Raw genomic sequence first — 25689 nt, forward strand, 5'->3', positions numbered from 1 at the left:
TTGAGAGAAGCTCACACCTTTATTCCCGTTCAGGGTGGGGAGGGGTCCTGCGGCCGGCACACAGGGCACATCCGGGCTGGTGGCGCTCACCTCTTGCCGGCTGCAATGTGAACGCCAGAATGACCTCGGGGTCCCTGGGTCGGCAGCCCCCTCCCTCTCCGCTGCGCCCTGCTACGGTACCTGGCAGCTTCAGCCACTTGGGCACCTTGCCCAGATCCCTCCTGACCGGCTGGGCCGTCCCGGGGCTGGGTTCAGGGAGCCCCACTGCCCCTGCCTCGGCCATTGGCTCCAATTCAAGGGGTGCAGGGTCAGGGGCTGACACCGGGGGTGGGGTTCCAGCAGTCCTGGACATGCACCTGTGGACAGAAGGCTGGGGTACAGGATGGCTGACGCGCTAGGGCAGGGGCTCTCCCCTCCCCCACTGCCCGCACTCACCTGGCCACCAGCACGTCCGCCGCAGACGGGGAGACCGTGTGTTCCAGCAGCCGAGGCTCCAGGAAGAGGCCTGTGGGACACCGAGCCCACCCTCAGGCCACGGAGGGGGCCCCCCCGCCCATTATTGCTCTGCTGTGGGAGGGGACAGGGCCCAGGCAAGTGGCTGTCCTGGTAATAGGGTATCGGGCACAGATCTCCCTCCCTGACTGGAAGGAAGTCCCTACCCTGGGGCGTATGATGAGCCAGGACACTGGGCCCAGGGCCGGCCAGGCATGATGGGCAAAGAGAGGGGCCCCCACCCACCTGTCAGTTCCTCGGCTCCAAAGTGCACAAGGGCCGCAGGAAAGAGATTTGCCTGTAGGGAGAACAGGAGGCAGCTCAGGGCACCAGGCGGGCATCATGGATGGGCAAAGGCCATAGGAGAGGGACAGGTGGGCTGCACCCCACTTTTGTGGTGGCCTCTTGTGGGGCACTCACCGGGACCAGGGCTCCGCTGAGGAGGCTCACAGCCCCAGCCAGGTCTCTCCTGCAAGCGCAGTCCACTGCCCAGCACCCCCTTGAGCTGCCCCCAGCCCAGCAATACCAGTCTGCCCTCTGGCACCAACCCCAGTGCAAGCCAGGCCGGCTAGGAGACCACCCCAAGCACCAAATGAAGAGGAAGTTCCTGTAATGTGTGCAAGCTGGGGGAACCAGGCCTGGAAGCCCCCACCCTCAGCAGAGACTTCAAGAGACCGACAGGTCAGAGAAGATAAAGGTGGACAGAGAGACCGCACGGAGGGGACAGGGAGGTACGGAGAGAAAAACGGACAGCACAGGTCGGAGAACAGAGAGCGCAGGGGTCTGCGGCCACGGCCAGGTGGGCCACCTTCAGGCTCAGGGGAAGCGCCCAGACCTGCGGAGAGCGGGGACCCTCGGCTGGCCCAGGCCCAGGTACGGGGAGTAGGGGGGCTCCTGGAGCCAAGGGGCTTTGAGCGTCCTGGGCAGGGAGGTGCTACCCAGGTCAGCTACCTCTGAGAGTTCGCTACCCCAGACCCCCAAAGCCCACACTCGAGTTCCCTGACTGGGGGAAGAGTGGGGGCCAGGCAGTGAGAAGCCCCGCCCACAGGGAGGGCGCTGTTGGGGGGGCGGGCCCCCACACCCCAACCCAGGTGGGCTGGGAACTGCCTCTCCTGTCTCCTTCCCTGGGGGTAGTGGTGCAGGGTTCCTGCTCAGGTGTGTGTGAAGGATGACACGCAGGGAGCTGAACTCAAGGCTGCAGGCGGGGACCCCAGGATCTACCACTCTGCACCTGAGGACTAGGGCTGCAAGCCCTAAAGCTGGCCAGAGGGTCCTTGTCCTCCGCCCTCAGCGGAAGGGGCAGCCACCAGGTGAGCCCTTGCCCTCCGCTCTCTTGGAGGAAGCTTCAAAGGCCAAGCCTAGGTTCCCGAAGAACAAAGCTGAGGACAGGCCAGATCTGAAAACCCCACACCCCATCCCGACACTGGGATCAAAGCCTCAATTCAGAGGCACTGCCTGCACCAGGGCCCTGGAGGCACCAGGAGCCAGGGAGCAGGAAGGGGGCACAGAGACCACAGTGTCCAACCCTCCCCAGGAGTCTCAGCTTGGCTGACCCTCTGGGCACCGTGGCCACTTCCAGTGAGCACCAGAATGTTCCACCTGGCACGGCAGCCTGGGGGCTGCAGGGCTTCAAGCCTCGAAGGACCCCTCTCACCAGCCAGGAGTCCTCCGGGGCCCTTGGGGCATCTCATGACCCCAGCCTCCCACCAGAACTACCCCACTCGCTTGCTGGCATCTTTGGGATTCCAACCGAACAAGGGGTGAGCAGACAGCACAGCAGGCCGCCATGACCGCCAGGAAGGAGACCCTGCCCCTCTGCTCAGGCAGAGAAGGTCTACGCAGATCATGGCCGTCTTCAGGACCGGCTAAAGCTGACCCCTGGACCCTACGTGAGGCCGAGGGCAGAGGGATCCCCGGGGCTCAGGACAGCACCAGCACTGAAGGAAGCAGATCTGATGGGCACCGGGGGCGCCTGCGCCCACCAACGGCACCCCCACCTCTTCCCACACCCTTGTCCACAGCCCCACCTTCCCCCGCACCCCTCTCCTGGCCCAGTGGCTAAAAGGGGCAGCTGGGCCGCCGTCCCTCACACCTACCGCAAGCTGTCACTCTCTGGAGCTCAGGACTGGCCCCCCGGCAGCCTCCCGGGCAGCCAGCAGCCAGAGCACAGCCCTGCCAGGGACATGAAAGCCGGCGGCTTCCGCGCCCACGCCTGCTCACCCACACAAGGGAGGAAGACTTCCTTCCCCGAGCCCTGCCAGCTCTCTGATCGCGGGCGGGCGGGGACGCCACCCCGCGCAGAGGCCCCCGCAGCTCCAGGCAGAGCTGATGGATGAAAGGAGACAGCTGCTGGTAACAGGGGGCAGAGTGTCACCAGGAATCAGGCTGCTCAAGCAGGAGGACGGGCAGCACCCCAGGGCCCCCAATTGGGGTGGGAGGGGCGGCGGGACAGGGCGCTGGTCCCCCTCCATCCCAAAGCATCTCCTAAATGCAATGTTTATCAACAGGCTGGCCAGCGAGGCAGGGCGGGATGGAGGAAGAGGCCTAGCGCCTCTGGGGCTCCTGGGGGCTGAGAAGGGGGAGCTAGTGGGGGGGACGCAGCACCCTGCGCCCGCCCACCCTGGCTCCTTTCCTTGGTAAGCTTCCAGCCTCTGTGGGATCTTGCCCCATGTCCCCCACAATGGTGGCAGCCCCAGGCAGGAGGCAAACCCCCTTGCCCCAGCTCAGACCTCTGCAGGGCCTGCCGGCCACTTTACAAGGCCCGGCCTCTGGTACTAATTAAAATATCTGAGAAGACTTTGAAGAGGAAGCCATTAGGCCAGAGGGCCGGGGAGGCCCCAGGCTACCCTCCCAGGGCCAAAGAGACAGGACATCCCTCCTGTGGCTCTGGAAGGCAGCCCTGGGCCGGGCAGGGCACCACACCAAATCCACGCTCCTCACCTCACCTTCAGGAGCTCTGGGGGCCATAGGGAGGGTCGGGCGGAAGCAGACACCAGCTAGTGGGGAGGGCACAGCGCCCATTCCTGGCAGAGGCCCCGGGGTCCAGGGGAAAAGGCAGCGGCCCCTGCGGCCTGGGGTCGAGCTAGCCTGCCAGCCACCACCCCAGGGCCCTGCAGGCAGCCAGCCACCTGCAGGTGAGGCCTCGGACCCCTGACCCTCTGGGGGAGCCCCCTCTCACACAGACCCCAGGGCAGGGAGCTCCACGGCCCGCAGGCCGTCCCGGCTCAGGAAGGCTGGCAGCCCGCCGGGCAGGCCCCTCCCCACCGGGGCAGGAAGCGGAGGAGGCTGGAAAGCCCCAGCACCAGCTTCAGAGGTGCTCTGCCCCCCGCCCAGTCCACCCGTCTACAAAGCGTCATTATCCTCCCGACCGAGGCTCACCCTCCAGAGCCAGGCCCACTGCACCTGCATCCCCAGCCCCCTGCGCCCCGCCCGAGTGCCGGTACCTGAAAGAGGGTCAGCGTGGGGTCATCCAGGACACTTTTTGGAGGAGTGATGACTGCAGAGAAATAGCTGTCTGGGCCGGGAAGTACCCTTCCCCCACCCCTCGTCCATGCTCCCCAGGGAAGAGAGGCCTGATTGGGGGGGAGGCCCAGGGCCCACGGCCTCAGCTGGGGTGTTTCCAAGGGGCCCCCCTCAGCTCACAGCCCTCTGCCCACCTCCCTGCTGCGGCAAAAACCCTGGCCAGGGGGCCTCGGGGCTCGGTGGCCTGGGGCGGACCTACCTCCAGGGAGCCCGTGCCCCACACAGTGCCCTGCACAGCCCAGTGGCCTGACTCCTCCCTACCCAGATGCCCTTGGAGGGGGAAGCTCCTAGAAGCCTGGGAGAGGGGGGGCAGGCTGGAGGCAGAGGGTGCAGGGGTACTGAGGTGGGGCAAAAGCCAACCTCCCTTCCCAATTCCCACGGTCCTTGGACTTGGCCTCAGATACCAGTGGGGTTCACATGTTTGGGACAGCCCACCACGATACTGCTTCTAGGGGGAAAGCTGCTCCAAGCCCCAACTGAGAGGGATCGGGGGTCACTGACGCCCAGATGCTGGAACTCACACAGGTGGAAGGGCAGCTCAGGGTTCCCCAGGTGGCTCCTCACAAAGTCCTGCAGATCCCCCACTAGAGAACGGAGCACAGGAGGAGCACAAAGCTCCGTGGATGGGCACAGGCCCCAGCTGAGACCCACTCCAGGGCTGGCCCCATTCTAGGATGGAACAAGCCAGGTCCCCCCTCTGCACAGACCCCCACTACCCTGCAGGCCCGGGCTGCCCCAGGCAGCTTCCCGCCTCCGCCTCAGGTACTGCACGACACCGTTCCCACCCTCAAGCCAAATTGAGGCTCCAGGGATAGAAATCCAAGTTTGTTCCTTCCACAGCACTCCCAGATGCCCGGCCTGCCTAGGCCCCCACCCTGCTGCAGGAGTGTCCCTCCCTTTGCCTCTTAGCCTGCCCGCCCTCCAATCCTGAGCTCTGCCCTAGGGAGGCCCTCGAGGTCTTGGGCATAGGTCACCGAGGACATTCAGGACTGGCGGCACTGCTGCGTTCCTTCCAGGCTGCAGCCCCAAGCCAGAGAGCCCTGGTGTTGGGGGTGGTTGGGGGGGGTGCTGGGCCCACCCATCCTCTGGGTACTCCTCTGTCTCACCTGTGCCCTGAACAGGTGGGCACATGGGGGCACTCAGCACCTGGGCACCCCAGCCCTGTGCCCACCCCCGACATGCTCTGCAAGCTCACAGTCTGCCCCAGAGATGGCAACAACCCAGAAACTCCCATGACCCCCAGAGGCCAGGCAGCCACAGTCCCATGGCCTGGAAGAAAGAAGCCAGGAGGCGCTTGGAGGGGCTCAGAGGGACCCCCCCCTCCCGCCCCAGATGCCCAGGCGGGGCCACTTACCTGTCTCGTTAGGGCGGAAGAAGCCCTGCAGGATGTAGCGGTCAGGGAACAGGACCCTCAGGACCACCTGGGCCACAAGGAGCCAAGGTGTCAGCAGGAATGGCCAAAAGTGGTCCCGCTGCACCCCTAGGCCCACGATGGCCAGGTCCCCCGACCCAGGTTAGAAGACACCAGGCCTGGGGCAGGCAGAAGGGCCAGCTACCACCCCACCCTGGCCATCCCTGGCCTGCTCCCTGGCCTGCCAGACACGAGGGGCTGGTCATAAACCATAGCCGTGCAGGCCTTGTGGGAAGCGCGGGTGACCCCAGCCAGGGGCGCGGGGGTGAGGCACGTGCTCGCTGCAGGTCCCCCCCAGCCCCAGCCCTTCTCCATACCTTAGGGTAGCGCTCCAGCTTCTCCCTCATCTGAGCCTCCCTGAAAGCCCTGGTCACTAAGGGCGCTTCTTCCAGTCGCTTCCTGCAGGGGGAGTGGGTGGGGGCGTGAAGGTCTGGGGTCTCCATGGCCAACCCAAGTGGAAGGTCTCCACACCAGGCTCCGTGGGCTATTCCCCACATAGGGCCAGATGGGATGGGGGCCCTGACCCTCAGACATGCTACTGAGGATGCGGGGGCAGGGAGACGCTGACAGGGCCGCCGACAGGGCCGCCAACGGGCACACCCACCGCTCACTCTTGAGCTGGGCCAAGCGTCTCCTCACGTCATCCACGGTCACTTCGAAGAACTCGTCCGGCAGCTCCGCAGGCCAGGCCTGGAGCAGCTCCTCCAGGTCGGGGTGGCACACCACAGGGTCCCGATCCACCGGCTGGTGGGCAGAGGGCTCAGCTGATATAGGGCCCCCAGAGCCCACACTCCTGACTGTGGGGCTGGCCTGCCCGGGCCTCACAGCTGGAGAGACCACGCAGACCCCTGAGCCAAGCCCATACCCTCACTGGCCACCCCGGTCAGCCTGTGGCCAGGGCCAGAGGGCCCGGACTGGAGACCCTCCTTCCATGCCTCCTGCTCAGCCACACGGACACAGAGACCCTCACTCACCGGCAGGGCATGGGGCCCTGGAGGCTCAACACAGCCAGGTCAGGCTGGCCAGGCACCCTCCTGCTGGGGGGCTTGGGGAGTGGGCTGAGGGCCAGCCTGGCAGGGCCAGCCTTTCCCAGCAGCTCCTGTGCTCACCTCCTGTCTCCATGGGAACCTCCCTGTTGTCATGGTCCCCCAAATAGCAAACTCGGGGAGCATCACCCTGGTTGAGGCCACATCAGGGGCTCCCCAAGAGGGCAGGGGAAGCGACAGCCCCCAAATTAGAGGTTTGGCAGAAACCTGCCAGCCACTGGCCCCACGGCCTGGCTGCCCCCAGCCCACCCTCTGACCACCCTGGAGACGCAGAGAGGGGCAGCATCACTTCTCATTGGCGGCGAGGAGGGAGAAGGTAGGAAATCGTGAGGCAGGGTTTGCTTGGCCCAAAGCGCCGCCAGGGGGTAACTGCCATTATGAGTCACGTGGCCAGGGCGGTGGCACACCTCTCGGCACCAAGGCTGCCATGGGGGGGCGGGCAGGCCTGACCGGGGCATGCAGGTCCCGGCCCAGGAGGCCACCCTCTGCCCTCCGCCTCCCACCGCCTCTCTGTACCAGGCCGTGGGCCCGGCAGGCTCTGGGAGCACCCTTCCCCAGCGGACCCTCCCTACAGCTGTCCCCACAGCCCCAGTCCTGCTCTGCAGGCCAGGCTCACCGCCCCAGGGACCGACACACCTGCCAGGGTCCCTAAGGCTAACTCCCCAGCCACGTCCGAGGCCTTGATCATCCACCCTGGCAGGCCTTAGGTCCCTGTGGTCCGGCGAGTGCACAGCAGGGCCAGGCCTCGCGAAGCACCTCCCCGCCCAGTGACAGGAGGCGGGCTCTCATCAGGAAGCCCCTCTGACCTGGAGGCACGGGGGCAGAGCAGCTGCCAAGGGCTGGCTGAGGTTCTGGCAGCAGGGCCTGTAGGTGGCTGGCCGAGGCCCGTGGGGGCTGCCCCTCTGAAGCCACAAGGATCCCGCGCCACTGCGGGCAGTCTACACCAGAGCTTTTTATAACAAGATGCCGGGCGCCAGGCTGCCCCCCACAGCCATGGCGCCTGCATTCCAGAAGGGCCAAGAGCTGGCCTGGGCGCCCGGGGCGGGCTGCTGGGGGGAGCGAGGGCAGGACGTGGAAGCGCCTGAGCCGGGCACCGCCGTGTTCCTTCAAGCACGAAGCCTGCAGGCTCACGCGCGGGCCTAAGGCCACCCTGTCCCGGTCTCTCCCTTGGAGGGCCCAGCCGTGGGGTGGCGTGCGGCCCGTGGCTGAGCGCTCAGACCTGACCGGCGAGGCCAGTCCCAGGGAGCCCTGCCCACTGGGTTCTCGAGGTCCCCCTGGGCACTTCCAGGACCTGACCTGGGGTGTGACTGTGGGCTGCTGGCAGTGCTGATGACCCCAAGGCCCACGGCCCGCTCCCCAGGCCATTTCCAGAATGGGGGACACCAGCCACTGGCTCCGCGCTGCTCAAGGGCCACGGACTCTCTCGGTCAGAAAACAAAATGGACAAAATCCTTCTGGGTTTTGGATCTACTTTTGATTCCTTCCCTCCTCCCCCATCTCTCTCTGCTCCAGAAACCTGTGTGTCACACGGAGGCCAGGAGCCGGGCCCCACGCAGGAACCAGAGTGCTGGGGCAGAGCCACCAGCAGAGCCGGGGGCCAGACCTCCTGATGTCCTGGCCCAGGCAGGCCCTGTCCCGCAGGAACAGACCGAAGTCCGCGACCGGGCTGTTAGGAATTACCACCCTACTGCCCAGTGATGGAGGGGGGAGCCAGGCAGCTTGAACACCTCCGCGTGGCCTTCCACGGCAGAGGAGAGGCGCTGGGGTCGGAGGGAGCTGGGGAGGTTAGAGCTCAGCAGCTGCCAGGCGGAGCCCAGGTGCTCACGCCCCACGCTGCCAGCACCCTGCCCTCCTCTGCCGTTCCTTCTCCCGCCGTTCCTGGTCCCGGCAGTCACTAGGCACGGCTCCCGTCCTAGGCGCGTTTAGGGAGAGGTTTCTGGATGGACAGCACAGCTCTAGGAGGAGACGTCCTCAGGGAGAGAGCACGCATGCGGCGGCAACCATAAGGGACACCTATGGCGGGACGGGGGACAGGTGGACAGAGAGCGAGCAGGACAGGTCAACGGCCGCATCTGCAAAGTGGGTAACACTGGCCAGGAGGCCGGGGGGCACAGGGAGGGGCAGGAACACCCTCTGCGGCTGACGACAGCCCAAGGCTGGACAGATGCTGGACAGACACGCAGCCCATTCAGAGGTAGGGACGCAGGGACCGACCACCGGCTGCAGGCGGCCGGCAGACGGTGACCTGCTTCGCCAGGATGGGGCGCAGGAGGGAAGCTGCGGAGGAGGCGTGGGGCCTTGCCTGCCCCTGGCCCCACACCGGGCTCGGTGCGGCTGAAGGCAAAGCCCGGCACCGGCGTGGAGGGCCCGGGAGGGCCGGGCAGGCTGGGCGCTGGCCGACACCCTGCAGCAGCGGCCTCGTGAGTGGCCGAGCATCCACCGGGCACCTGGGTCCCCTCCTGTCGGAAGTGGCCTCACCGCTGCTGAGGGTTCATTTTCTTGACAGTAATTTTCCGGGACGTGATGACACACAGAGAAAAAAATGTAAAACCGACTTGGGGGTGACCTCAAGCCCAGATTTTCCAGCTTTCCTGTGAGGGCTCTTGTTTGTCTCCCCCACTCCCAGCCCAGACTGTCCTCTGACAATGGTCTTTGGTCAGAGAGAATGTGAAGCGTTTCCCCTTGAGGCTTGGAGCTTAAACGAATCAGGACGTGAGGGCCGCAGGCCAAACCTCCCGAGTTACTCACGGAGCCGGCGCCCTCTGCCCGCCGCAGGGCTGAGCCAGAGGGCGAGGCTGGGCCGGGTCCGGCAACCACCCAGAGCAGTGAGCAGAGGAGACGAGGGAACGGGGGGCGGGGAGACCCACACGCCCATGGCATGACCAGACCACTACCACCGTGGACGAGACATGTGAGCCCCCCAAAGTCCGGAAGTAAGCAAGTGCAAGCTATGGCGTGGGGTCTCCTCAGTCAAGAGGCCAGCAGCTGCGCCCGAGGAGCCCAGCAAGCCACAGAGGGAAGGACGCCACGAGGTGGGGAACAGTCCCGGAGAGCCCTCGGGTCCAATCAAGGCGGCGGCCTGAAGACAAGCCCCCCAGGCCCCGCTGACACAAGGCCGCCCGGACCCGCCTGGCCCTACCTGGGCGTCCGGGGCTCCCTGTGTGCTCATTCTCCACTACGGTGTGCAGGCTGGGCTCCTCTCCCCCAAATCCAGCCGCGACAGAGACGGCTGGAGGGCACCTGCTGCGTGACCTGGCCAGCACTTTCCAAGCCACGACCGACCTGCTACCCAGCCTCAGCGGCATTCCGATTAAGGCCACGGCCGGGCCCCTGGGGGGCTGCTGGAGCCTGGGGACGGCCATAAACACAGACGGCGTATAACTAGGACAAGTTCAAACCATACCCTGGGCCCACACACGCGGGGACAGCGGGGCGTGCTCACGGGAGGACGTTATGAGAGGTGCCGGAGGGCAGCGAGGAGCACTGCTCGAGGTCTGCTCTGACCCCCAGGCCCTGGCCGGGCTCCTCCCAGCCTCACGTGCTCTAAACCTGCCCACAAACCAGGGAGCAGGGACGGCCAGAGGCCAGGCTGACACCTGCCTTGAGGTGCAGGCAGAGGCACCAAGGGGTCCCGGGTCCTCTAAGGGGGCAGACCAAGCCCCACAGGGTGAGGGGCAGGCAGGGGAGGCTGCCGTCAGCCGCCCGCCCTGCCCAGGGCATTGGAGCCTTTGATCAGAGACCCCCATACCGGCTGGGGGGCGGGGGTGGGGAACGCCTGCTGGGATTGTGGCCCAGCCGTGCACAGGGCTGCAGGGCGGCCTCCCGGGCCGGCGGAAGGACTTCAAAGGACAGGCCAGGGGCCGCCGGGCAGCCCCAGCCCCTGCCCGCACCCGGCTCTGATGGCCAGTAAAACTACCTTCTAATAATTAATGTTCTGACATCAAAGGCAAGAGCCGCCCGGGTCTGTAAACCATCCCAGTTCTCAGCCGAGGACCTGCCTATATTTTATCCTGTCTCTTCTGACTCTTTATTTAAATCCAAAACCACACACAGGCAAAACATTAATGGAAAACTTGGAAACTCCTTTTGATTACCAAAGTGTACCTTTGAAGTTCCCCCAAAAGTTCCGTTTTGTTCCCTTCTTCCCTCCCCCCCAGGGCTGAAAAGGGACACAAAGCAGACACCATGTGGCTGGCCAGCCCTCCGGGTGTGGGGCTGTTAGTGACAGGAGGCACGAGGCAGGCGGGCAGGCAGGCGGGGGACGCTCCACAATCAGGCAGCTGCTGGGGCGCCCAGATCAAAGGCACACGCTGCTGGCGGCCAGGCGGCCCCCCCCCCAGGGACCCCTCCTGCCTGGGGGCCCCAGGTTCAGAGCCCAGGGAGGCACTGGGACCCTATGCCCAGACAGCAGCCACCTCCAGGAGAGCGGAACCAGACCCCCGCCCCCCCGCAGATGTCCACAGGGCCATCTGCAGCTTCCCAACAGATCCAGAGAGCCAGGGCCTGCCCAGGCCAGCAGGAGCCAACGGCCCACAGGCCGCATGCCCCGAGTCCTCTGTGCCTTCAGTGTGGGAGAAGGGACAGCCAGCCCTGGCCCCAGGGCCCAGCCCCCAAACGCAGGCATCCCCAGGAAGAGCAGGCCTGGACAGAGTCAGACCCCAACCACACAAGTCTGCTTTTGGCCACGGATTCCAGGCCCAGGTCACAAAGGCCATGAGAGTGGGGACTGCAGATGAGTTTCTGACACAGCCCACACATCAATGTGGGGGCCAGGGCACCACCACCACTGTCTCCCCAGGACGGACGGTCACGGGACTTGGGACTGGCACATGCCCCCCCAGCCCTGCCCCATCTACTCAGCAAGGACACACGGAGGGTGGCTCAGCAACGGAGCAGGATCAAGTCCCAGCCGTGTGCCCCTCTGGAAGGATGCAGGCTCTGTTCTACAGCCGGGTCTTCCCTGCCCACCGCCCCCACAGGCACCGGTGCCCGTGACCCTCCAGCCTCCCCAGATGTGCGACCTGGAAGCAAGAAGGACCCAGAAGAGAGAGGATGCAAGTGGGTGTGTCTCAGCACCAAGAACGGGTCGTTTTACTCGCGAACCACGGATGCTCAACTAAAACGTTAACTCCGACTCACAAGGAAGCTGTTAATAATATGTCACCCAAACAGGATCGCTCCCTGGAATGCAAGGGTGGCACGATGGGGGGGAATCTACCCAAAACCTCACCAGATGAAGGAACTGAAAGAAAGGAGGCCTGCCCTGCATGCCCACTAGCCAGCGGCAGGAGACCGCCAACCGGATGCATGGACCTCGACTCAGAAATACAGACGGCACGGGCCAGGTGATGCCAAAGCTGCCTTCACGTCCAAAGCCGGTCAACAGGCTGGCCCAGGCACAAGGGTGGAGGGTGACGGCTCCGAAGCACTGCCTGGGACGGGCACTCAGAGCCCGCACAGATGCTCAGGGCCACCAGGCAGGTGGACTCTCCTGGCCGTGACCGTGTTCGCAGGGACACGCGAGTTAATCAGAATCTATCACACTGCACATCTAAAATCGTGCCTCAACGGAATTAAGAGAAAACAATCAGTTCCCAGAGATGACCACACACCCATCCACCCTGCCGCACCCCCAGGCTAACTGAGGTCAGGAGGAAAGACCCCCAGCACCCAGCCCGTTTCTTACCGGCTCTGGCCGGGGCTCCTGGCCAGGCCTCGACTTCTTCGGCTTGGAGGGGCCTCCAGGGCTGGAGAAGGACTTAGGCAATTTGGCTGAGGGCGACATCAGAGACCTGGCTGACCCGGAGGGGCCCCCCAGTCGCTGCCCCCCACCTGAGAAAGGGACAAAGGGAGCGGGGGCAGGCTCCCTGGAGATCTGCTTGGCTTGAGCATCCACACAGCCGGCCCCCGAGATGCCTGCTTCATCCTGATGGCTCACGTCCCCCTGGCTGAGCCCCGCTGAACCCAGCGGAAGCAGAGGGCTGCCGGCGGCCTGGTCGGCTGACAGGGAAGGAGTCGGGCTTCCTGGGGCTCTGCTCCGGGCGACCCCAGCAGAGCTGCATCGCTTCATGGCAAACCTGAGGGTGCAGACTCAGAGAGTGAGGGAAACCCCACACAGAGCCCTCTCGCTGCTGGGTCTGACTCTCCTCTGGCAACGACCAAGCCAACCTCAGCCCCCCGAAGGTGCTGTCAGCCTCCACCCCACCAGCCGGCCACTGTGGCACAGGGTCCTGGGCAGGAGCGGCCGTCAGGCAAGGGCCCCAGATCGAGGGGAGAAGGCCGTGGTGGGGGTGGGGGCACGTTTTCCGTCACTTTTCCCTCTTTCCCTTCAGACCCCGTTTTCCCATTCAATATAACTCCGAGGCTCCCCCACCTGATGATGGCGCTGCCTCCCGTGAGGCCTAGGGACCGGAGCGTCGTGGCCTGCAAGGCGGCTCTGCCCGTCACCTGTGAGGAGAGAACCGGACACATGGCTGACCCCTCGTGGACAGCGCTTCCCACCCGGCCGCCCCGGACAAGAACACCTCGCGCTGGCTCCCTCGGCCTGAGCACGGTCATGTCCAGCCCCTGTGGGACACCAGCTCCCGCACCCCAACCCGCACCCGAGTGTCTGCTGGCTGGCCTGGTCTGCAGCCGCCACCCCACCCCAACTGCGGCCTGGGCGGGCACGGCTCAGGCCTGAGTTAGCCACATCTGGCCGGCTGACCACCTCTGTAGGCTGACCCGACCACGACGGCCTCGATCCAAGCCCAGGTGCCCGAGGCCCAGCGTCTATCTCCTCTGGGGGAAGATGTGTCCCACCAGGTGCCCCCCACCGACAGCCCTAGGACCCCTGCCCCACACAGCCCCGTGTCAGGGAACCTCGAGCGGGGATAAATAGGTGGGCAGGTCCCGTCCACACCAGGGCCCCTTGGGGACAGTGGCCACCCAGGGCCAGGGAAGGGCATTTGGCCAGGGTCAAAACAAAAAGTCCCTGTGAGCCAGGGGACCCAGCGCCAGGAGGGTCCCCCATCACGGGCGGGCGGGTGGGGACAGGCTACGCCCGCACCGTGCTGCACTCGGTTTTGAGAAAGATCAAAACACGGAGCAAAGCAAATATTTATTAAAATGAAACCACTTTTGTGACTCTCAGGCTTTGAGAGACGCTGGGAAAACAAACAGGGCGTCGAGGAGGTTTGGGGAGCAGCCCGGGCGGCCCGTGGTTAGCGCCAACGGAGCCGGCACTCTGCTTTTTTCCATGAAACACATCACGCTTTCAGAGGCTGTCTCCCCGGCCACTGCTTTGAAGGCGGGTCTGAGAGAGTGAATTTTCCAGATTGGAAAGCGGGGCTGGGCCCGTGTGGTGACTGGGGGCCAGGCGGGTGGGGCTGGGCTGCTCACCTACCTCATCCCTCATGTACACACAGACCGGGCTCGCCTCACACGGCTGCTCCAGACACTCCCTGCGGGGGGAGCAAAGGAACCCTCACAGCCAGCCGCGGGGGCCCTCACAGAGCACCCCCAGCGCGGCCCCGCAGGACAGTGCACCGGGCCCAGCCGCTGCAGGGTCACCAGAAGGAGGCGCTCAGCCACTGGCAGGGAGCCACTTGCCCAAAGGGGGAGCTCACAGTCGGCTGTGGGGGGCTCACGGTCGGTTGTCGGGGGGGCTCACGGTCGGTTGTCGGGGGGGCTCACGGTCGGCCGTGGGGGGGTCACGGTCAGTTGTCGGGGGGGCTCACAGTCGGCCGTGGGGGAGGTCACAGTCGGCCGTGGGGGGCTCACGGTCAGTTGTCGGGGGGGCTCACAGTCAGTTGTCGGGGGGGCTCACGGTCGGCCGTGGGGGGGTCACGGTCGGCCGTGGGGGGCTCACGGTCAGTTGTCGGGGGGGCTCACGGTCGGCCGTGGGGGGGTCACGGTCAGTTGTCGGGGGGGCTCACGGTCGGCCGTGGGGGGCTCACGGTCAGTTGTCGGGGGGGCTCACGGTCGGCCGTGGGGGGGTCACGGTCAGTTGTCGGGGGGGCTCACGGTCGGCCGTGGGGGGCTCACGGTCGGTTGTCGGGGGGGCTCATGGTCGGCTGTGGGGGGCTCACGGTCAGTTGTCGGGGGGGCTCACAGTCGGCCGTGGGGGAGGTCACAGTCGGCCGTGGGGGGCTCACGGTCAGTTGTCGGGGGGGCTCACGGTCGGCCGTGGGGGGGTCACGGTCAGTTGTCGGGGGGGCTCACGGTCGGCCGTGGGGGGCTCACAGTCGGTTGTCGGGGGGGCTCATGGTCGGCTGTGGGGGGCTCACGGTCAGTTGTCGGGGGGGCTCACAGTCGGCCGTGGGGGAGGTCACAGTCGGCCGTGGGGGGCTCACGGTCAGTTGTCGGGGGGGCTCACGGTCGGCCGTGGGGGAGGTCACGGTCGGCCGTGGGGGGCTCACGGTCGGCCGTGGGGGAGGTCACGGTCGGCCGTGGGGGGCTCACGGTCGGCCGTGGGGGGGTCACGGTCGGCCGTGGGGGGGTCACGGTCGGCCGTGGGGGGCTCACGGTCGGCTGTGGGGCCAACAATGAGGAGGAGGCCTGGAGCCCTGTGATCTGGGCTTCTATCTGAAGCCGTCCCCCACGGGGCACTGCTGATCCCTGAAGTGCCAGGAGCAGCTGGGGCAGGCATCCATTACGTGGGCAGAGCCCGCATGCCGGCCTGTCAGCCTGCAGCCCGCACCCAGGGTAAGAGGGGCCGCGATGCAGGAGGGCCACGCCGGTGACGCCCCTTCGGCAGCAGGCCCTCACACCCACGTGGTCGAGCAGCACTGAGCAGAGGGCTCCCCACAGCCGCTGAAATCGGCACCCCCACAAAGTGCCAGGAGAGCCCGCCCCAGCCACTGTCACACACACAGGCTGGGCACCAGGGCAACGCGGGGGCAGACGGGCCAGAAACACCACGGATGCTCCACACAGACATGTCTTCATCGTCCAGGAGATACCAAACGGACCAGACAGCCCCACCCCTCAACACTGCCACCCAGGTCACCAAGGGCCATGGCACCTTCCCTCTTCTCGAGGCCATGCTCCCTGGGAAGATGGCGGCGGGCATCCTCCCCTCGTAAGCAGGGCCCCGAGACAGGAGGGAAGAGCCCCCCAAAGGCGCAGCTGGACAGGCAGGCATGCAGGCGCACACATGCTCGCTCCCACACATGCCCGCGCAACCCCTGACCCCAACTCCTGCTCTGTGGCCCTGTGCTGACCGTGGAAGTTACAGGGTGCAGGCCGACAGAGGCCTGGCTTTGGAGCCCTGATGCTGCTGGTGCCAAAGTGAGGGGACGTTCACTTCCGTGTTTCCCAACACGTCGCTGTAACACCAGCCCCTGTGAATGCCCGTTCAAGACCACACCTGGAGTGCCCCATCCAGTCCCCCTCCTCCACACAGGGCGAATCCGAGGGGCAGGGCCCACCAGAGCGGGAGGCCTGGAGTGACGGCAGGCCCCGCGGCGCTGCCCCGCCAGGGCCCGGAGCTTAACACCCAGACGTGCCAGGGAGCAGAAGACTCAGCAGCTAAGCTGGTGACCAGAAGCAGCAGGGTCTGCAGCTGCACACGGACACTCTGGACGCACCCCGTCCTCAAAACCCGGGATCCAGTCCTCTGGCTCGACTCGGCGTGGTGTTTTCCCCTCTCTTCCTGTTTGCTTTCAGGTTTTGCTTTTGGGTGCTGCCCAGAGCAGAGACCCACAATCCAGAGCTAGCTACTGGGACCCATGGAGGAGGGGCGGCCCTGCTCCTGCCCAAGCCTGGCCAGCCCTGTTGCCTCCCAACACCCCCACAGGAAGCTGGGGGGCCCCTCGGCTAACAGCCCCCCATGGAGCTCACCCCGTGCTCTCCTCACACGCATGCCTACAATGAAGCTGCTCCCCAGACAAGGCTGCCAGCCTCGACCAGAGCAACACAGGGGGCTGGCCATGAAAGGTGTGAGCTCGCGGGCACAGCAGGGCCAGGGAGCCCCCACCAAGACCCCCTGAGCCCAGGCCTCAGGAAAATGGAGGACCCCCAAAAGGCCCACACACTCTTCTCACTGAAAGTCAGACAGAGGAAAAATGAAGGAACTTCAGTTGAGGGAGATGTGTCCAGCAAACAAGGTCCTGGGGCAGAGGGGAAGAGAGGGGAGTCCTGGCACCATCTGGACTCAGAAAGCTGGCTGACCACACGCTGGCCATGCCGACGCCCACCACGCTCGAGGGAGTCCTCTCTGAGCTCTCAGGACCTCTGGCTAGGCATGCTTTCTCCAAGTCCTTCCCCGGGCACCTGATGCCATGGTGAGGACCACAAATCAGAAAATGACAGGAGCGGGGCAGTGCCCGGGGAAGGCCTGCCTGCCTCTGTGCCCTCCAGGCCCCTGCACATCAAACGCCAGCCAGGCTTTGATGTGCAGCTCCTCCGGAGGGATCGGATTCCCTGTGTGGGGATCTGAGGGAAGGCCTGTAAACAAGCCAGGGGAGGGGCGGCCGCAACGGCTTCCGGACCTTCCCGGCCAGTGAGCAGAGCTCTCCCTCCAAGAACAGCGCACCGGGGACCGGGACGGTCCTGAGCTTCGGCCCGCTGCTCCCTGCAACAGAGACCTCAGCAAAGCCCCAAGGCTCTTGGAGGGAGCTGGGCCAAGGGCCTCCTGAGGACGACCCTGTGCCCCGACCTGCTCCCACGCCCCACGCCCAGGCAGAGCCACAGGCATCACTCAAGGCCAGGCCTGGTGTGGAGCCTCCGTGGGCGCCTGCCCGCCCCGCGGCAGACGTCACCCAGCCTGGCAGGAGGATGCTTGCTCCACCTGAGGCCAGCAAACGTGCTCCTCTGGTCGGGCCAGGGGCCAGTGGGCACGCCGGGCAGGGCAGAGGTTCTGTTGCTGTTGGCTTCACAGATGTTCTGCACTCACCACAAACGTGCTAGCCCCACAGGCATGAGACGTCCGTCCACCTGGGGCCAGCTCCCGGCAGGGCACTGGGCTGGGGCGGGGGGGGGGGGGGGCAAGCCGGGTTTCTGGAGACCTTTCTATTTACCTCATCTATCTGGGCCTGACCAAGATGGGCCGGTCCAAACACAGGTGTTGCCAACACAAGCCTGCCACCGCGTTCCCCAGGCCAGAACAAAATGGACAGAAACCAACCCAAACCAACAGAGCTGGGACTTCAGGCTCAGCTGCCACCGGGAGGCCCACCTCAGGCAAGGGCACACCCCAAGGGGTCAGGCCACACGTACCCCAACACAGAAAGGAGATTAGGGCCGGAGGGAGCCACAGGGTCCCCTCCTCCAGGGCGGACTGAGCAGGGGCGGCTTCAAGAGCGAAGTTTCCTTTCCTTCCCAAGGAAAGATGGGGGACGGTGGCCAAGCACTCTGGGCGAACACCGTCCTCAGCAGGAGCATGGCTGGTCCCCAAGCTCACAGGCAGCCCACCGTGCCCTGGGGTCACACAACCCTGAGTGAAACACGCAGACAGCCTGCCCTGCCCAGCGACGTCTGAAGCCCTGTGTTTCCTACCAGTGAGTGAACGGCGCTGACACACAGCGCAGGCTCGGCCTGCGTGAAGCCAGGCGGGGAGCAGAGGGACCCCGGGCACCAGGGAAGAGCCTAGCCCGGGAGTCGCAGGCCCGGAGCCCCTCTCCCTGCGGCAGAGAGCTGAGAAGTCGGGAGGACCGGCCGGTCCACACGGAGGCGAGCACTGTCTGCAGCGGCTCTCAACCCCACATACAGCACGCACGCAGGGAAGCCGGTCCCAGTGTGAGACACGCCAGATTTCAAAGCCCTCCCTCCAACAAAGAATGTGAAAATACCTCATTTTCCTGTTAATCACGTGTGCAAAGCCTAACATTTCGGACACACTGAGTCAAGTCAATCATAATTCTAAAATTAATTGCACCCGTTCTTACTGTTCTTTGATGTGGCTACCAGAAAAGTCTGAGCTACCCTGTGGCCCGCACGTGTGGTACAGGTGCATTGTCCAGTGGCCACTTAGTTGATCAAGATGCTGGTGGTCAGGGCAGGGCCACTGTGCAAAGGAGCCCCCACCTGACCACCGGTGGCCCCAGGAGGCTGTGCTCCCCTCCAACAGTTCCCTGCCGGCACACCAGCTGCTCTCTGACACTCACCTCTCCTAAAAGCATCAGCCAGAAAAACCAGCTTCCCGCACGTCCCACTCTGCGGAGACTCGGAATTCCCAGAGCCGCCAGCCCCCGGCCAGCACGGGAGCCGTGGGGAGTCAGCGTGTGTCGTCCCCCCAGGAGGGTCTGTCGGGGGGCCACGCACGTGTACACATCCGCAGCACCTCTACGTGGCGGGCTGCCCCCGCGTGGTCCCAGTACACATCACCAGCTAATCAGGTGCAGGCCGTGACCCGGGGCCGAAGATGCCACCTGCCCTCCCTCACGTGAATCCCGCCCTGTGGTTAGTGAACACCAGCTCCCGAGAAAAGCTGCACAACCTTTGAGATGAAACTCAGCGCAGGGCCTATCTGCTGGCCTCGCACCCTTCCCCGAGAATGCACCGCCAGCGGGGACCTGGGGGCCCAGACGGGCAGCTGGCCAGAGCTGGTGGCGGACAGGCGCTGGGAGGCCGCTTCTAGAGAGAACGATGCGCAGGATGCAGACTGCTCCGTGCACAACAAGGGGCACCCACGTGGGCGCACATTCATGGACACCCCCGTCGATTAGAGATGCTCAGCTCCTCCTGGTGTGAGGCCACTTCTCCCAAGAGCTGTGTCCACCCCATTCGGTTCCTCAAACTCCATCGGCAGTTTCCCCGGCGGGCGGTCCTGAGAGGCGCATCGCCACGAGGGATGCTGATTCCTTTAGGATTTCAGTTTCCAGTGCAGCTCGTTTTGTTTTTAGTTGTACCTATGGGTGCCTCCTCTGGAGGGAGCATCCTCACGGCAGGACGGCCGGGCTCCCTGACTCTGGGCTACTCCTCACCAGCCAGGCCCAGCTCGAGAGCAGGGCCTGGTGTGTCCCCACCCCCAGGCAGGACTCCCAGCCCGCACCACGTCCCGCTCCTCCCGGCGGACCCCACCTGCCCTTTGGCGGAGCAGTCTCGGCAGCCTCCTCCGAGCACGGGCGATGCCAGGCCTAGAAACGGCTTTGTTCCACCCTCCCCTCTCACCGACACTTTGACAAATAGGTGATCCTAGAATAAACACTTTTCCTACAGTTTTTGAAGGCCCTGCTCAGCCGCCTTCCCGGTGCTGTGGCTGGGGACCTGAGGCCCTTCTGCGGGCCTGCCGTGTTTCTGAGCATTGGGAATGGACCCTTTGACCCCAGCTCCTGGTGCTTCACAGGGGGGACTGGTCAGCCACAGCTGTGTGTGCCGAAGCCCATGGGTCTGAGGCCCCGCTGTCCTGCTCACTTGCCTGTGGGAGCCACCGGGGTGGAGGGGGAATCACGCTCACGTATGCCCCCATTCTTGGAACAGCACCCCCAGTCCAGAGAGCCCAGAACACCACACCTCCAGTACCAGCAGCACAAAGCAGGAGGGGAGCTAAGGCCCCTGCCTCCTTACACCTCATCTATCACTGTCTCCCCGCCTCCCTTGCCTCCTTGCCCAGCCATCACCCACCCCACCCATGATCCCGTGCAGCCACTGCCTGGGCTCTGACTTGTATCTTTACGAAACCCTTCAGTGTTGGTCTAGGTGCCTTTCAGGAGGAAGAGCAACGATACACATTATCCCGTGAATCCTTCCTGTTGCTCATTTCTGCTGCAGGGCCTTTGCACTTGCTGTCTCCTTGGCCCAGAAGGCTCCTTCCCAGATCCTGGTGCAGCTGAGACCTCCCCCGCCACCCAGAAAATGTTGCCCCATGGCCTCCCAGGGTGCCCTCCGTTCTGCTCCGTGACATCTTCTTGTAGCTCTGTACCCCGGCTGCTTGCTGCAGCCCTGCCAGGCCGGAGAAGTCCAGACGAAGGAAGGACAAACAGACACAGCCGCTGAGGGCAAGCACCCGCAGCCCCGGCCCCTGAGCTTTGAGGAGCACCTCCCCCTCCAGGTACCCCATCCTTCCTCCGGAAGCAGGGTAATAGAAGCCCGGCCTCACCCAGCTAATGGGAAGCACAGGTCAGACAACACACCACTGGCAGCACAGGGAGGCCACCACTGTGGCTGGCCAGCGAACGGGGGTGCTGCCAAGTCCTCCCTGGAAGCACCGGGGAGGAAGACAGGCTGCCAGGGCCCAGGTTCGGGGGGGAGCGGAAGGGAACCACGTGGTCTTGGCACAGCAGCCCCCACAACCATGTCATTAAAAGAACCAGCACACTGGGGCGCCTGGGGGGCTCAGTCATTGAGCATCTGCCTTCGGCTCAGGTCATGGTCCCAGGGTCCTGGGATCGAGCCCCGCATCGGGCTCCCTGCTCAGTGGGAAGCCTGCTTCTCCCTCTGCCACTCCCCCTGCTTGTGTTCCCTCTCTCGCTGTGTCTCCCTCTGTCGAATAAATAAAATCTTAAAAAAAAAAGCATTTAATAAATAAATAAATAAAAGGACCAGCACATCAGAAACGGGAGGAGCCCCAACAGAACAGCTCAGGTTGCGGGGGGGCAGGAGTCCGCTTCTGGGACAGCAGGGGCCATGGGCACCGCGATCAGTGTGGGCTGTCCTATGGCGAGGCTCTGTCACCAGGAGGGCCCTACCCGGAGGCCCCTCTTCCACACACACAAACCTCAGGGCCAGGCCTGTTCTCAGGACTGGAGACACATTCGCTCACCCCAGCCTCACATCGCCCTTGGGAGGCCCACACACAACCAGCCCGGGGCCACACAGTGACCACCACACCCTCCCACGGTCCCTTCCACTCCGCGGGCCAAGACTTTCACAAGCGGACAAAGACTTCCACGCCAAAATGAAAGACCAACATGTAAAGTGCTACTGCTCTGAAGCCTTCAGAAATAACATTTAAACCGTTAATTACCAGATGGAAACAGACACATCAAATACCATTAAGATTTTCTTTTTAAACGTGACCCGTTTTCACGACAAGGAAGTTTTATACCTAAAGCATTGGTCCACTGAGGAGCCCAGAGCCCCCTGTTCCCTCACTGCTCACTGAGCCCCCCATAAGGATAGAAGCACAGCTTTGCCCTTCCAGGAGAACACAGATCGCCCCGTCATGAGAGGAAACCCAGTAAAAAAGATGAGCTGCGGGCAGCCAGGACCTGCTGGATAGGCACCTCCCTCATCTCAAACCAGTCCTCTCACCAGGATCACAGAGCCCAAAAGGTACGGCCTCGGGCCACGGCAAACCGCAGGGCTGTGGCTCTGGACCAGCCCCACTGACCCAGCAGCACCCTCTCCACACAGTGGGGCAGAGCGCGGAACCTGCCCACGAACGCTCACCTGGTCTGTGCAAAATGGCTGAGAAGCTCCCAGAGCGTCTGGCCCGAACAGAAAGTGTCTTGCAACCTAGAGCCATCATCCAGCTGCAGAGCGATGCGAACCTGAGGGGTGCAGATGTAGGAAACCAAGTCAGGAAGGAAAGCAGCTGGCCCACCCCGGGCCCACGTCCCAGTCTCAGGGCACACGGGGAAGAGAGCCCTGTCCTTTGGGGCTGCAAAGACCTTGTGGGCACATGGGAAGCTGCCCCCTGAACACTCCGCAAACGTCTGCTTGTTGCTGTAAGTTGCCGTACCTGGGGTTAACCTGTCATGCAGCAATAGATAACAAGCGTGGTATGTCTCCTGAGCTTTCTTCACAAATGAGCGCAAGTTTGCAGCTTTGTGGTTAACAACTACGTCCGTAAGTAGGGACTTGGGTCTATAACCCAAAAAAAAGAAATTCCTCTCTGGTCCCTCTGCAGAGTGACAGACACAGTGGGGCACACATGCACAGAGCCCGGAGGCGAGCGTGTGTCCAACACCCACAAGCACCTCCCTCAGCCCCACCTGTCACGGCTGAGCGCTGGGTTCTCCAGTCCTACTACCGCTCTGGCCAGACACATGGTCAAGGGCACATCTGCACCGAATCCCAATAACAAAGGGGGAGTGCTCTGGGTGCAGGTGCAAGAGAATCTTCCTATGACCCCCAGCAGCCCCAAGGAAGCCCCAAGGGAAGTCAGGGTTCCTTCCACTTGAAAGTTTGAGAACCACAGTCATGAGAAAAAGAGGGATGCTGGGGCCAGTCCCCACCGCCCAACTCCTGGTGAGCTCCAGAGAGCTGACATCCTCAGGGGCCAAGCTTCCTTGCCTCTTGACAGGGATGGAGGCTGCCTTCCCTGCAGTGTCTGCAGGGCCCACAGAGACACACAGAAGTGAGCAACCAGCACTGTGGTCGTCTACACCCATGATGACTGTGGGGTCGTCCACTCAATCTCTAGAACCTAAAAGCTACTGATATGGTGGACCACCGCAGGCCGTGGTCCAAGACTCGGGCCATGGTCCAGGTGAGGCCTGTGAGGTCCTCCGCCCAAAACTAGGCTGCACTCGACATCCCACAGAACTCTGCAGGCTCCAATCGCTTAGCGATTCTATGACCAGAGTCATCAGGCTGGGCAAGTGCTGCTGACAGAGCACAAGTAACCTCCCCCAGAGATATAAAGTCAGAGCAAAGACTGAAAAGGCTCACTTCCAATCCACTGCTGACCCCCAGACAGCAGTGTGGGTGTGAGGACACGGGCCTCACCCAGCACACTGCCCTCCATTTACCCTCACGCTCCTCCAACCGCTGCAACAGACCATCCTGTCTGCTCAGCATGTCGAAGCATCCTGCAGCCCAAACAGCCTGAACGAAAGAGCCAGAAGCAGCAGTGTCGCTGGCCGCTCCCTGAGAGCCACCTACCATGTTCTCAGGCCCCTCGCGGCTCCGGGAGATGGGCACCATCTCCAGCTTGGCATTATTGGGCAGATTGGCAAATCTCCACTGGAGAGAGAGGTCAAGCACATTCCTCTGAAACCTGCAAAACAAGCCACAGCTCACAGGCTGCCCTGCAGATCCTAACATAGGCCAGCTTCCATACAGCGCCTGGCACAGCCCTGCCAGGAGCAGGGGACAAGCTGAGTGATGTGCATGTCCATGCAGCCAACTCCCCAGCCAGTGCCCCCAAGGCTGCAGGAACAGAGAGGTACAGCCCGCAAGCTTGCAGGGACAGAGCGGGTCCCTGTCTGCAGTGGGTCTTCCAATGAAAAGAGAAAGTGGGCACTGACTCAGCTTCGAGCATACAGGGACAGAGCAAGAGGGAGAAACCAGAAACGGGTCACCCTCTGGGGCAGACCAAGGGGCTGCCCACCCCACCAGGCCTAAAGCAGCAACAGGCCCAAGTACAGGCTCAGAAAATAAAAACACACCCGGGGCAACTGAGGGGCGTGTACCTAGCTCTGCTCAGAAAGTTCTAACCTGCTTCTGACAGGTGTGGGGGGGGGGGGAGAAAGAGCACACGGCTCTGTAACAGCATGCCAGGGGACAGCCAGCCCAGAGCACAGCCCTGGGATTCTGAGTGGCAGCACTGGCGAGGCCCAAGAAAGCAGGCTCCCGCACCACGGGTTCCTCTCTGTCCCTGATGTGAAGACACCCGTACCGTTAAGACATGCTGCTAAGGTGAAAAGCTCCTCAGGCGGGACAGAAACCCACACCCTACCAAGGCAGGGTTCTGACCCTTTTGTTGTTTTAGACCACTTGAGAATCCGGTGAAAGCCCTCTCTCTAGAAAAATGCCAACGCACAGAGACATGCAACTCCAGGGCCGAGAGGCTGCCAGAGCCACCCAGTTTGCTGAGTTTTTCCCATTTTTCTGCAAGACCACGTCTTCTTGCCCTCAGAGCCCCACCAAATGCACAAAAACCCTCTGCAGAGACCCCTAAAAAAAGACACATCCACAGCCTAACCCCCAGAACCCGGGAATGTGACCTTACTTGAAAATAGGGACTTTGCAGATAAAACTCAGTTAAGGATCTCGAGATGAGGTCATCCTGGATTGGGGTGGGCCCTAAATCCAATGACAAGTGTCCTTATAGGAGACAGAAGAGGAAAAGACACACAACACAGAGGGAAAAGGCGGCCTGAGGAGGAGGTAGAGGCTGAGCGCAAGCCCGGAAGCCACCAGAAGCTGCAGGAGATAAGGGAGGCTCCTCTCCTGGAGGCTTGCAGGGAGTGTGGCCCTGCCAACTCCTTGACTTTGGGTTTCTGTGAGAAAATGAACGTGTTGGCTTAAGCCCCAGGCAGGGCGCTGGGGAGGGGTGCACGGACTTGGGACCCTAGCAAACTCACTTCAGATCGTATTCGCTGGGGTTGAAGTCCTGTCGGCGGCACGTGTCCTCCAGAACCTAGGAGTCAGACGACAGGCCTGTGAGCCCCCGTGTCTGGCCTGGTGGCTGGGTTGCCATCTCTTGATGAGCTAACTGGCTTTGCCAGACCAAGCGCAGTCCAGACCCCATGCTGGACTGTCCACTCCACAGATGCACACACCTCACCTGCAACTCCTGTTCACCCTGCCTGTCCTCACGGGGCCTGCCTCGTCACAGCCCACCACCAGGCCTCTTGCTACGCGCTTTGGGAATAAAGGTCAACCTCGGGCCCCACCGCCCGCAGGGCTTCACCGTCCTCCCCACGAGCCGCCGGCACAGACGGCCCCCCGCTTCTGGGCCCCGAAAGCACACTGCTCAGTCCGCCACCGCCCCACCCCGGCGTACCCTCCCGGTACGCGCACCGGCCCCTGGACAGCGGGGCCCGAGAAGCCTCTTGAATGCAACAGCTGTCCCGGAGAAAGTGCAGCGAGTGACTCAGCACATCAGTTCCCAGGCGCCAAGGCCGCACACCCAGGGGACACCGGGCCGGAGGACGCCCCGAAATGGGGACACGGCTCGGGACTCTGTCGCGGACTCCGTGGGGCGGAAGGAGGTGCGGCCCCCCGACTCCCGCCAGCCCGACCCCAGCCCCGCGGGGACCCGCGAAGCCCCAGAGCCGGGAGCCCTGCGCGGAAGGGGGCGGGCCCGCCGCGCCAGCAGGCCGCTCATTGGCCGCCGCGGGCCCCCGCCCCTCAGGCCCCGCCCCCGTGGCCTTCCGGAGCCAACCGCAGGCGCGGGCCCGGTACCGCGCCCCCGCCGCCGCTCGCCCGGCCGCCGCCACGGCCCGCCGCCGCCGCACCTGCAGCAGCACGGTGCTCGGCGTCACCTTCACCGTGTGGCGCCGCCCGTTCGGGGCCAGCACCGACACCGCTGAGCCCCCGCCGCCAGCCGGGGCCGCCATCTTCCGCTCACGTGACCCGCCGCCGCCAGCTCGGCGTCAAACCACTTTCTCGCTAACAGCCCGGACG

The 25689-nt window shown here is 64.0% G+C and overlaps 1 protein-coding gene across 7 annotated transcripts; it reads right to left on the reverse strand.

Annotated features, from left to right (window-relative positions):
- Positions 1–25689, reverse strand: ASPSCR1 (ASPSCR1 tether for SLC2A4, UBX domain containing). Of its 7 annotated transcripts, none has more exons than XM_028112498.2 (16): positions 25521–25689; positions 24645–24700; positions 23221–23335; positions 21784–21884; positions 13856–13913; positions 12845–12918; positions 12158–12548; positions 6030–6169; positions 5743–5824; positions 5369–5435; positions 4536–4598; positions 3936–3988; positions 739–790; positions 436–505; positions 181–370; positions 1–100 (listed from the first exon to the last, which is right to left on the reverse strand). In XM_028112498.2, the coding sequence occupies exons 1-15, from the start codon at positions 25620–25622 to the stop codon at positions 190–192; spliced, it is 1605 nt and encodes a 534-aa protein (XP_027968299.1). In that variant the 5' UTR covers positions 25623–25689; the 3' UTR covers positions 1–100; positions 181–189. The 7 variants fall into 7 exon arrangements, with proteins under 7 accessions (XP_027968299.1, XP_027968298.1, XP_027968303.1 ...); XM_028112497.2 differs by having other exon boundaries at positions 181–356; positions 25521–25686; XM_028112502.2 differs by lacking the exon at positions 25521–25689 and adding an exon at positions 25084–25346 and having other exon boundaries at positions 181–356.

Source organism: Eumetopias jubatus, unplaced genomic scaffold (assembly GCF_037043125.1).
Source record: "Eumetopias jubatus isolate StellerSeaLion01/CBP00866 unplaced genomic scaffold, mEumJub1_p1.0 scaffold_10, whole genome shotgun sequence".
NCBI lineage: Eukaryota > Metazoa > Chordata > Mammalia > Carnivora > Otariidae > Eumetopias > Eumetopias jubatus.

Excerpts from the sequence above, each read along its gene's own strand:
- ASPSCR1 (XM_028112497.2), bottom strand. The coding sequence starts at position 25,622 with ATGGCGGCCCCGGCTGGCGGCGGGGGCTCAGCGGTGTCGGTGCTGGCC. Across the intron at positions 12,549-12,844 it reads GGAGGCAGCGCCATCATCAG|GTTTGCCATGAAGCGATGCA; the intron begins GTGGGGGAGCCT and ends CTGCACCCTCAG. Across the intron at positions 4,599-5,368 it reads CTTCCGCCCTAACGAGACAG|TGGGGGATCTGCAGGACTTT; the intron begins GTAAGTGGCCCC and ends TCCGTTCTCTAG.